Below are 12,105 nucleotides of genomic sequence, written 5' to 3'. Positions count from 1 at the left end.
TAAGTCAGGGCACGGCTAACTTACAGATCCAACCCTGAAACAACCTCTGGACTGATCTAAATCAGGGCATGGCTAACTTACAGATCCAACCCTGAAACAACCTCTGGACTGATCTAAGTCAGGGCATGGCTAACTTACAGATCCAACCCTGAAACAACCTCTGGGCTGATCTAAGTCAGGGCACGGCTAACTTACAGATTCAACCCTGAAACAACCTCTGGACTGATCTAAATCAGGGCATGGCTAACTTACAGATCCAACCCTGAAACAACCTCTGGACTGATCTAAGTCAGGGCATGGCTAACTTACAGAACTAACCCTGAAACAACCTCTGGGCTGATCTAAGTCAGGGCACGGCTAACTTACAGATCCAACCCTGAAACAACCTCTGGACTGATCTAAATCAGGGCATGGCTAACTTACAGATCCAACCCTGAAACAACCTCTGGACTGATCTAAGTTAGGGCATGGCTAACTCACAGATAGAACCCTGAAACAACCTCTGGGCTGATCTAAGTAAGAGTATGGCTAACCCACAGATCAAATTGAAATTTAGCTTGTTATTTTAAGGAGAAAGAAATATAACAGAAGCACACAGAGAAAGTACCTTTTTAAACACAGAAAGAAAAATACCTGTGATTTTAGTTCATCTTGACCTACTTGTGATGTACTCAAGAGACTCTGCAGTTCCTCATTATCCTCCGATAACTATAACAAATATAATAATAGTACACAATCAAAAGTGAGATTTTCTATTGTGTAAATGAACTTATCAACCTTTATAAATAATTATGGAGTAAAAATGCATGCTTTCAGTATTAACAAGATCGAGTAAGTACCGTAATCATTATGAAAAGTCAACACCTATCTGCACTGCCTATTTGCTCTAAAATATCTGCAAATGGTTAGACATTCACCATGGCTCAGGTGATTATGTAAAATGGCAGAGCTGTGTCATTCACTGACATTAAACATAGAAAGCCACAAGTTTATCAGTTGCGACCGTCAAGTGACTAGTGTCATACTTCTCTCTAAATGAAGTTGATTATTATAATAATTATTACCTGAGTGTGACGTCTCTGGAGGTCAACCACAGTATCAATCAGCTGAGAAATTTCTTCCTAATAAACAGAAATAATATATAACTTCATTAGGATATGAAAAGCTTTAGCGCATAGGATATGAAATGATACTGTAGTGAATTGTGGTCCAGGAGGATTCCTCTACATAAAAATTTTGTTCATCACAATTTTTAGATACAAAATTATTTAACAAATCCTTTTTTTTTTAATCTTGTGGAATTTGATTGGCTACCTTCAGACTGACCTTGCAGATTAATGTTAAAGTTAGTCAGGCCCGTTACCAGGACTTCAGAAAAAGGCATTCGTTCACACCTTTGAATCACCCCTAGCAACGGGCCTGTTAGTGTTATGGTATAATATACAATCATAATTATTAGTGAGTAGAGTTTTTTATAGTTTTTCTTTCAAGGCACTCTTAAGGCAATGGTAACGTATTCCAACCAAATCAGATGATTCATAATGAAAAGTAATATTGCACATACCTGTTGTCTGATATTATCTTCTGCTTTCCTTCCTATATCATCAGTAAGGGCTGTTATTTGATCCTTTGCATCCACTACAACAAATACCACAACTACATTCAACGTTTGATCAAATGAACATTACTAATAAAATTAGGCTATTACTGCACAAGGTTGAATCCTGGGGGGAAGAGGCCAAGGGTGTATTTGGTGGGAGCTAGCCCATCCACATTGAGAGTTCCAGCTAAGGACCTATTATTTAATGATTATTACACAATACTGTCAGTAAATTTTTCTTTGTATTGTGTAGTTCCAAATATTATCCATACCCACATCAGGGAGGAATTTTTTTAAGACACCCCGCTACCCCCTGGAAATTCCAATTTTCTTCCATACAAAGTAATTTTTGTTCTTTCTCTGACCCCCCACTCTTCAGAAATTCCAAATTCCTCTGTGGGGTGGGTATGGATAATTCCCGGAACCACACATTAAGATTAATTTTGAGTGCAATTAATTACAGAGCAATAAAACACAATCTGTGAATCGGTTTTGAACGTTTTTTTGCTGATGTCAGTGCAAGGAAATTTTCTCCTTTTCCTTTGTGCGGCTCAGGTGAAATATCGCTCCTTTTACTCATAAAATAATTATCTGGCTGTATTACACAACTAGAAGTTTAATAACCTCTATGTAATAGTGAATATTATTTAGATATGGAAAATATTCCAAGATTGTTATTTATGTTGGAAGTTTGGTATCTTACAGTGCTTCTCAATATTAGAAGGAGAAGAATAATCATGTTTATACTAATGGAAAAGCTTTTGAAATCTTGTACTTTATCCTTATCACTTAGTGATCATTTAGTGGTTTATGCATGCTTCATGGAAATCTAGAACTACCAAACTGAAAATACCAGCCATAAGACAATTACTTTTATAACATAGCCACAAGAGCAGATCTAGCCAAAATTTTAGGGGGGGGGGGGGGCAAATCGAGTTTCTTCTGTCAACACAACGGAAAACAATAAAAAAAGTATCTAATTCTTCAGTTTGGTCTTGTTTTTTATTTTTCTGCTGAGGGGGGGCTTCAGCCCCCCTTTGCCCCCCTGGATCTGCCCTTGAGCCATGATATAATGCACACTCTGATTGCTTAATTGTTGTGCATGAGGATGCATCCAAAAATCAATGGTACACGCTGACATCAGTTGACTCTTATGCTTCCTTTGTGCTTAAGAACCTCCCACGTGCACCCAAAACTCGATGGATGCACTCTAATCGATGACAGGGCTTTCAATAATATTTGAAGTAGATGGATGAAACTCAAAAGTACACGTCTGTTTCCACAAATTTTACTTCTTATTTACTAAGACTGATTCGCAAAATAGCCGGCGGTATGAAGGTAAGTACCCGGCGATAAACCGCCGGTAGCCACCTTCTATTGAAACCCCTGGATGACCACTCCTTTATTCCCTCAGTCAAAAATGTTTCTGTTGAGAATGTATTGTTTGACCTAGACTGTGTTCCTTGGCATACATTAGACATTATATTTCCTAATGAAGCATTAGAACAATGGCATTGTCTATTTAACAGCATTCTTGACACACAGTATATTCCTTTAAGACGCTCCGAATTAAAAAACAGCACCAACCTGAAAGGTTTTCTGCTTCAATAAGCACTGCAATTAAACAACGCAATTATTTGCATAGGCAAATTCTATATAATAGTGATTTGCACTGGCACGAGTATCGTTTGGCACATAATCTCATTGTTCATTTGATTAGGAAAGTTAAGCACCATATGCTAATGACTGTGATGTATCAGGAATCATTTTTAATAATATACTAAATCAAGGCATTTTAAAACCTTTAAATAATTACTCACAAAGTTGTTGAACACAGTCAGCTACTAGTTGCCTTTCTTTCAGCTCCTCTGTGGCTGTCTGCTCCTTCAAATGCAGTGCCTGAAAAAAACATACGATCAACCATGCAATCAGTGAACCAAGCAGGCAAGCAGGCAAGCAGGCAAGCAGGCAAGCAGGCAAGCAGGCAAGCAGGCAAGCAGGCAAGTATCTAAATGCTTATACAATTTTTACACATTTTTCTTACCTCAAGAATAAATCTAGTGTTCTGTTGCTCAAGTACATGACACTTGTCTTGTAAGGTGCCAAATGAATCATCTCGTACAAGTGAAGCGCTTTCAGAACTACAAGGATATTATTAATACATTATTCTAACTCATTAATAATTCATGAGGACAAATGTTCTTGATTAGCATAAAATTTGGGCAACTTATGCTTTAAACTCTCTGAGAATAGGTCCTTTGCAGTTAATGGTCATGTGTCTGTACTGGTGAGGAAAATTTTTTATTTGTATTTTCTTTTAAATTGGCGATTCTTTTTAGCTACTTAAAAAAAACTGAATGAAGCGATGTGTAACCAGTGTAATACGAAATGCAGTTTTATCACAATCTCTCGAAACAGGTTGTAGAAAGTTTGTTTGCTCACCAGTATATTTCACCCATGGGAATCAAAATGTTCATTCATTTGCTCTCAGTGAATTAATCAGCATGTAATTACTGAGCTGCAAAGGGCCTATTACAACACAACTCTTGCTCGCTCACATCCATCATTCACAAAGAATTACAAGTTATTATTATTATTATTATTATTATTATTATTATTATTATTATTACAAGTAGATAATTCAAATACATGTTAAATAAATCAATTACAACACACCTTTTAGCTTCATCCTCAGATCTATTATCAGCCTCCAAGAGCAAGTCCTCCTGATCCTTGAGAAACTTCTGTAGTAAATCATTCTTCCTTACAATGTCATGACGTAGCTGCTCTTCCTGTAAACAAAATCATGCTCATTTAGAACCTAGCCATTACCACCTACTAGCTAGTGTTTTTGCAAACATCCTTTAGAAAGTACACAATTTTTGTATGTCGCTATCCTGCAGTGTATGCCCAGATGACCACACAGGGCATCTAGTGGAGCAATTGCTACTTCCAGGAAATGAAGAACAGAAAACAGAGAAAAAGAAGGAGGATGAACAGTGTTATGAAATGGAACAAAAATTTAAAAACCAGATCAGTACATGGTTATTTGATGAATGGAAAGCAAGACTGATAAATACGAGCCCTGTTTGTAAATGGAATTCTAAAACCACTAAAAAAGCCAATTACATAAAAAAAATAACTGCATGATGTAAGAATATATTAAGTTGTATCAAAATATCATAATTAATAATTACATACCCTATCACTATGTTCGCTAAGATACTTTTCCATAGTTTCGGTTTTGTGCATAAGACTTTTGTTCCTCTCCAGGAGAGACTAGGAAAATAGAAAGCAGAAATATATATGTTGGTTCATTGTATTAACTATTCTCAGACTTAGACTACAGTAATTATGCATTTTGAAGAGGAATTATACCAAAAATAACATGCTTTATCATCCTAGATGCATCAGTGACTTCACACTGTGTGTACATGTGCACGTCTGATTTTTGAATAGTAATCTTTAAATCAAATGATTTTACTTTGCCCATAAAAGAATAGTAAGCATAATACAAAGTAGTTGACATTAATCCCATTGCTTTCTTTTGTTTTACTCTGAATATTAGATAAATTAGATAAATTGGATATAAATAAAATCCCTCTAGTATAGTAGTGATCACTATAGTGTAGGCAGAAACGAGGTGGAAACAACCCCCAAAAATGATTAATTACTTCATCGTTTTCTTGAAGCCTCATTCTTTGGTGCTATTTTTAGAAAGTACAAAACTCTCTTGTAACAGCAAAATTTAACACAGTGGGTCAAGGCACAATAAGACATTATTGCAGTATAATTTAAAATTTAAAAAGGGTTTAAAAATATCAACCAGTCAATGGAAAATGTTTGGCCAAAATAGGCACTTGTTGGGCCTTATTCATCTTAGGCCAGTCCTCTTGACTGGTTACATTGACTGGTCATACTGTATGATGATCAGTCTAATGTGAAAAGTCATTATCATGTTTGACTATTGAGCAGCCGTTATTTTTAACCCTATAATGAAGGAAATGGTTGCTGGACGAGTTTTATGAATGGCCATATTTTGTTAAAAATTGGAATGCGAGGTGGCAAAAAAATTGTGAAATATATAGCTAGTTATATATTTTATTATGGCATATGGCTTAAGTGCTTTAAGCTTTAAACCTCTCCCCCATTTCCCACCCTGCTCCTTGCAATGCCACCTTGTGCCCTAATAAATAAAAACTACGTCACATTAACTACTACCTCTGTGGTATATAACAGGAAGATGTTTTCAAAAAATAATCAATTTTTGAAGACTTATTTCTCTTACATAATAATCTGTTCTGACAGCTGTATTATATTTGACCACAAATAGAAGGGATTTACCATATAAACCACATGAATAAAGATTAAGTTATAGTACAGAAAAAGCTGCATATTATAATGATATTTCTAATATCTGAACAATATGAGAATGCTTCAATTTCAACCTTATGACAAATCACCAAGGAAAAGTACATATTTAGGACTCCATATTGATACAAATGTCATCAAGATAAGAACAATATTTGTTCAAGTTTAATTTTGAAAAATCAGTTAACAAGACAATGCAATTCATTTTTTACCTCAGAAAAACCCCAGATGAAAAAGTATTAATAAATACTAGAGTAAAGAATAAGATGAAATGAGCTATACAAGGCTTACATTTAAAACAAATGGAGCATAATGGTTTGCTTTGTAAATGTAATACTTTATCATCTATGGTGTTATTATGTCATTTATTTACCTGGCCAATTTTAGCTGCCAGTTCGAGATCTTTTTCTTTCTGTATGAAAAAATTTACCAAAATTAGAAAAATGCATTTAAGTAAAGATACTAAATAATCATTTTTTCCTAAATTCTAAAAGTAAAACATGAATAAAATGAACAAAAATACAAACAGACACGGATAGTTATTAAATATGTACATATTATATTTGACATTTGCAGAAATGAATATGGACAAAATAGGTTACAGTATGAGCAGATGACTTGAGAAATACAATCCAAGGAAATCTTCGACATTTTCAAATTCCCAGAATAAATTCTTTAGGAACCAAATTTCTAAATGACGAAGAAATATTGTTTTCATGTCTGAAATGTCAAACCATTCAGTTGAACAGAAAAAATGTATGTAATCAGAGATCAAGCATCTTGCCTTGATTTGCATTTTCCTTCGTAAAACGAAACTCTGCATAACATGTAACAAACTGTTAAACTCAAAATCATACTCAAGGATGCCACACATAGAATATTTTGGCTAGAATTGGGAATCTTGTCCATTGGAATCAGTTTAGAAAGGGAACATTTAAAACTTGCCTCCTGGAGGAGTTGTAAAATAGCATCCAGGTCATTGTGGGTCTTTGTCATCTGGTTGGTTCTGTCAGATGATAATGCTGCAGACAAAATAAATCATGTTAATTTATACAAAAGAATGTTCTACATACATTTAATCCTTCTTTTTGATAACCTTTCAAGATAAAACCACAGTAACTGTTGCTAAAATCTTACCTCTGATTATGTTTTAGATTCAAAATCGTGTAAAAAAAATTTAGGCATGATTCAGACATTTCATTTTAAATGTCTAAGAGACCCTGAATATTTTGACAAATTAGGGTTATCAAAGGATGAGCGTTTTAAAATATTAATGACTGCTGGTGTTTTTTTCCTCTCTGATCCAAAGTCATGTAGAGTAAACACAGTAATAACATTTAACATTTAATGATAGAAATACAAGCTTTGTGTGTGTTAATTTTGAGATGAAAATCTCTAGATTAAAAACAAAATAAAAACATTATTTTCATTTAATGCTAATGAGGGTGCTTGATGATGACAGCAAAATATACTCTTGATATCTTCATAAATCACTCTTAAATTAAGAAAAAATACAGTATTCATGGGATCACATTTTTCTCATACTTCATATAATTATAATTATAATTCTTATCATTATTATGATTATGATTATTATTAAATAATAATTATAGAAAAAATTACTTGATGTAAATTCATATTGCATTGCAAAATATGGTTTTTTCTTGTAAAGGAAGAGAGCAATATATTGCAATAGTTTCATCAGGTTATATATATGTAAAAATTAAGCAATCAACCAGACAATCTTTCAATGTATACAGTCATATGAAATCACACTACTATAATCAAGAATATATCTCTGCCAAGTACAGTATAATACTAAAACATATATACATAATATAATTCTAAAAGAATACTTATAAAATATTAGAAATGGCAGATTATTTAATGACCAAAGTGTTAATTGAAATATATAAATAGAAGAAGACTAAAAACATGGAAGTACAGGTGGCATGGCGGTGAGAGCACTTGCCTCTCACCAATGCGACTCAGGTTAGAGTCCTGCAGCCAGGCTGGGTATCATTAAAAGGTTGTTTGTTGGTTCTCTCCTGTGCTTTTAGAGGGTTTTCCCTACCTCTACAAAAATCAACTCCTACAAAATTCCAATTATTTGAACAAGGAATGAGAGCCACAGGTTTGTTTGCCACTGGCTATTAATGCCTGTAGGTGCTACCCTACGTTTTTTTAACCAGATGATAGATATGGTATGGTAAAAGAAATAGTAATTCTGGCAAGCATAAGACATTTACAATAGCAACTCTGTACATGTTTAAGAAAAAAATTGAAAAAGAAATTACGAAAATGTATCTTTAGTATACTGCAGTCAAAATAAATATGATAATTTAAAGGATTTTTAAATTCTTGGTTTTTTCTGGACTACTGTAGCTGTTTAACTAAATAGAATCTACAAAACACCAACATCTGCCTATAATATAGAATAGAAATTCAGAATAATAAATTAATTACTACCGGCAGGCATGTGCAGTATCAGGTTTAATAAGTTGGACAAAAAAGTGGGACCTCTCTGAAAAACACCTTGGTGATGTGAGCCTCCTGCTTAAACATTAGAAACAAGAACTTTATTTGTACCCATTATTACATTATTTTCTATTTTGATACATTATTTTATGTTAGACAGATTGAGGGGTACCAACTTCCAAAAATAACTAGAAAGCTAAAAATGCTTGGAAGTCAGATTATTATTATTATTATTATTATTATTATTATTATTATTATTATTATTATTGTTGTTGAATGACTGAAATATGTAAAATACTAATAAAATGAGGCAGGCATGTGCTATTAGATTCAAATGCATCTCATGCAAACATCATTTAAGCATTGTTGAAGGCGTTTATTAAATGACTGAAACGTCTGAAATTTTAACACCAACATTTATAAGTCAGAGACAAACATTTTTTGTTAATATATATTAAACCTGACTACAATATTCTCAAACATTTAAATTAATTTTCTCTCTCTCTCTCTCTCTCTCTATTTATTTATTTAGTAAAAATACACAGGTGATTATTGAAAATCTTGCATGCTGATTGGTTGAGAAACTCACACCATCACAGGATAATCACCTCCAGCGATATTCCAAAATGGCGGCAAGCCGCTTTGTTGTTGTTACCAGAAAAAATTTCTTTTATCTTCTATTTTTCCCTTCCTTTTAAAGAATCACCTGCGTATTTATGCTAAAACAATATTATTTGCCTCAGCCTCAGTGAATATCGGGGAATATTTACCTCTCCACTCGAAGACTCATGTCTCGGTAAATATTCCCCAATATTCACTTTGCCTTCGGCGAATAATTGATAAATATATATACATTCAGATATACTTTTATCAACTTAAATTTAAAATATTATGATATACGAATGAGGAACATTTTAAAGAGCTCTTATGGTAACTGTTAAAATTTCAAAGTCAAATGGGTGAAAAAATAATTGAAAAATGAAAATAAACATCTCTTGTACAAATGTTTACAGAAGAGTAACCAAATTATATCTATTTTGTGGGATAATACTAACTCACCTAAAAGTTTTCTAGCCAGTGCAGATTAACGTAGTCGCAGTGTTATTCATAGATAGATATAACGAGTCTATAAAACTGTAGGTCTTGAGAATTCCATTGATTTAATCTCACTGAATATATTACCTATATAAAATTAATTTGTTTGCAAGTTCATTTTATGTAGGTTCATCGATGTTTTAGTTTGGTCAGAATGCTTCAGACATCAACGCAAAAACATCTGCCCAGGAAACGCAAGACAAAGATTTGCATACACTTAAAATGTCACCCAGACAAGATTTAATGTATTCTATACTACACTTAATTTTATGAACTTTATGTCTATAATTTAAATATATTATTAATGCCAATAAATATTTATTAAGATAATCAGAAATATTCAGCACTATTATTTATAATTATGGCATAAATATCAAATATTAAAATATATATTAATAGGAGACATTTGAAGTTATCCCTATCAAGAAATCCTTTAATATACAACAGTTATATAGTTACTATAGTTACTATAGTAACTTGATGAGTGGATTCAGGAACAAATCTAAATTTTGTGTACACCTGTACTTTATCAAGTCCAACGTCAACTTGGAAGTATTATTTCATGCTAATTCATGATACAGGAAAAGTCTATTTGATTAGAAAATCTCCACTGAATAATCTTAGATCATAAAAATTTAAATTCAGAAAATTTGACTAAACATTCCTGTAATGCACTTTAATCAACTTATTATATGCACAACCAGGGTGAACACAAGATATTTACCCTCTAGATTAACATTAAGGATTCAGTTTGTGTGTTACTTTTACATTTCTGCAATATGAATGCATGAATATTTACATCGTTATCTTTCCTTATCTATCGCCTGACATAGTGGGGGTGACTTCATATGGGGATTTAGTTCCTCACTGTCAACACCCTTTTTGCATTTTTTCGTCATCTTTTTCCCAGTAAAGTTATGAATAAATATTGAAAACAATACATGTGTTCTAATAAATATATGCTACTGTATACTGTATAATAAAAAGGTATGATTAATAGTGCTCGATGCAGTGTCTTGTGCGCCGGTCAGCAGCCACGTCAGTTTGTGCATGTAATGCATTGGCGCCTTGTTGTTGAAATAAAGGATTTAAAGTGGACGTATGAAATTGTGTGGTTTCCTTAGATGAGTATTACTACACTAGATAATTTTATTTAACCTGTTCCCATACTGATAGCAACATCATGGAGTAGGTTTAGCCTCACATTATTACTGTAGTTCTAATTTTTTTAACACACCAACAAAAGAAAACTTATACTTATTATAAGCTATCAATAAAAACATGTGAAAACGATGAGCAACCATGTTGCCTTTATGCCAAGTACATTGTTTAATTAGTAACTACTGTAAATGTCATCCGTATATTTACAGAAAACTAAAATGAAGCAAAAAATATATGTTAAGTATAATAATAAGTTCCTCAGTTGAAATACCACTGATCATTGATTAATAATTTATTAATTTATTATCCCTAATAATTATTATATTGCAGTTGGAAGTATTATGATACATACTGTAAGAAGTATTTAAAACATGTCAATGTGGTATAGCCAATATTTTGATATACCATTGACTAATTAGTGTTTACACTCTACAAAATTAATTTCAACCTCCGACATACATGTATCAACTACAATTGTTCACCCTCATATAGTTGGAAGTGGAATGGATATTATTAAAGTTGACAATTTCTTAATAATAATACTCGACTTTATGTAGAAAGGGTGACATGTGACAATATCAACTTACAAGAAAAATGCGAGTCCTATAATGTTTCATGTCTTTGAATGAAATGGGACATCCAGTCATGATCATGATGTTTGGAATTTGGCATTCACTGGAGTTTAAGGGTGCAATTACATGGAATAATTTTCTTTGCAGCTTGTCTCACAACAGCATTATAACACAGGTTGCATGGATCATTGCAGAGCATTGCATGTAATGTGTAAAGCACAATTTGAATATCATAATTTTGCTAGTTGCAGCAATTGATGCAAAATGTAGAATTTATTTTTACTTTTGGCAACTACTGAATCTCCATAGACCTAATCGGCTAGCGTGTTGCTATGTACGTTACAGTACCACCCAATTCAAACCTTCTGGGAATAGAAGCGTTTGTCTCTACGAATTCAACTGTGAAACCAAAATATAACAAACAATGAAACTTAGTCCCATGTGGTTTGAATTGGGTGGAAACGTTTATAGCAACACATTAGCCGATTAGGTCTATTGCACCTTCTTGCAACTAGTGTCACAGTGCTGTTACCTTGGTGTAACAACCTTCATTGTTTCCATTCTATTGTTGTGCTTTGTTTAGTTTCAATACATCAAGTTTGTTTCGAGGAATTGTGATGTTATTCACAGGTTCTTACCCCCGGGTTAGGCCAGAAAAAACTCGTTCACATGTAGGTGATGTTATATCATACCAGCAGCAGATGGAGAGTGCGTATATATACATGTGACCAAAAATGTGATACACATTGCCAGAATATACATACAAGTACTGTAAACAAGACTGTGTTTACAATAAAAAACACAAAAAAACCTGGCCAAGAAATATAT

At 33.1% G+C, this 12,105-nt stretch overlaps 1 protein-coding gene across 1 annotated transcript in view; it reads right to left on the bottom strand.

Moving 5' to 3' along the window:
• LOC116308001 (uncharacterized) overlaps positions 1-12,105 on the bottom strand; it is a 50,231-nt gene that overhangs the window by 37,395 nt on the left and 731 nt on the right. Inside the window, exons 2-10 of the mRNA XM_089027319.1 lie at positions 6,917-6,993; positions 6,345-6,383; positions 4,802-4,879; positions 4,277-4,392; positions 3,645-3,741; positions 3,421-3,499; positions 1,565-1,638; positions 1,065-1,121; positions 634-708 (exon numbers count right to left, since the gene is read on the bottom strand). Coding sequence (XP_088883445.1) covers positions 634-708; positions 1,065-1,121; positions 1,565-1,638; positions 3,421-3,499; positions 3,645-3,741; positions 4,277-4,392; positions 4,802-4,879; positions 6,345-6,383; positions 6,917-6,993 — 692 coding nt within the window. The remainder of the gene's footprint in view (positions 1-633; positions 709-1,064; positions 1,122-1,564; positions 1,639-3,420; positions 3,500-3,644; positions 3,742-4,276; positions 4,393-4,801; positions 4,880-6,344; positions 6,384-6,916; positions 6,994-12,105) is intronic.

Source organism: Actinia tenebrosa, unplaced genomic scaffold (genome assembly GCF_029948245.1).
Source record: "Actinia tenebrosa isolate PJP-AT-01 unplaced genomic scaffold, QUT_ActTen_1.0 PGA_scaffold11__36_contigs__length_13525064, whole genome shotgun sequence".
Taxonomy (NCBI): domain Eukaryota; kingdom Metazoa; phylum Cnidaria; class Anthozoa; order Actiniaria; family Actiniidae; genus Actinia; species Actinia tenebrosa.
The sequence above is the reverse complement of the archived record's forward strand: the minus strand, read 5'-3'. Positions and strand labels throughout refer to the sequence as shown.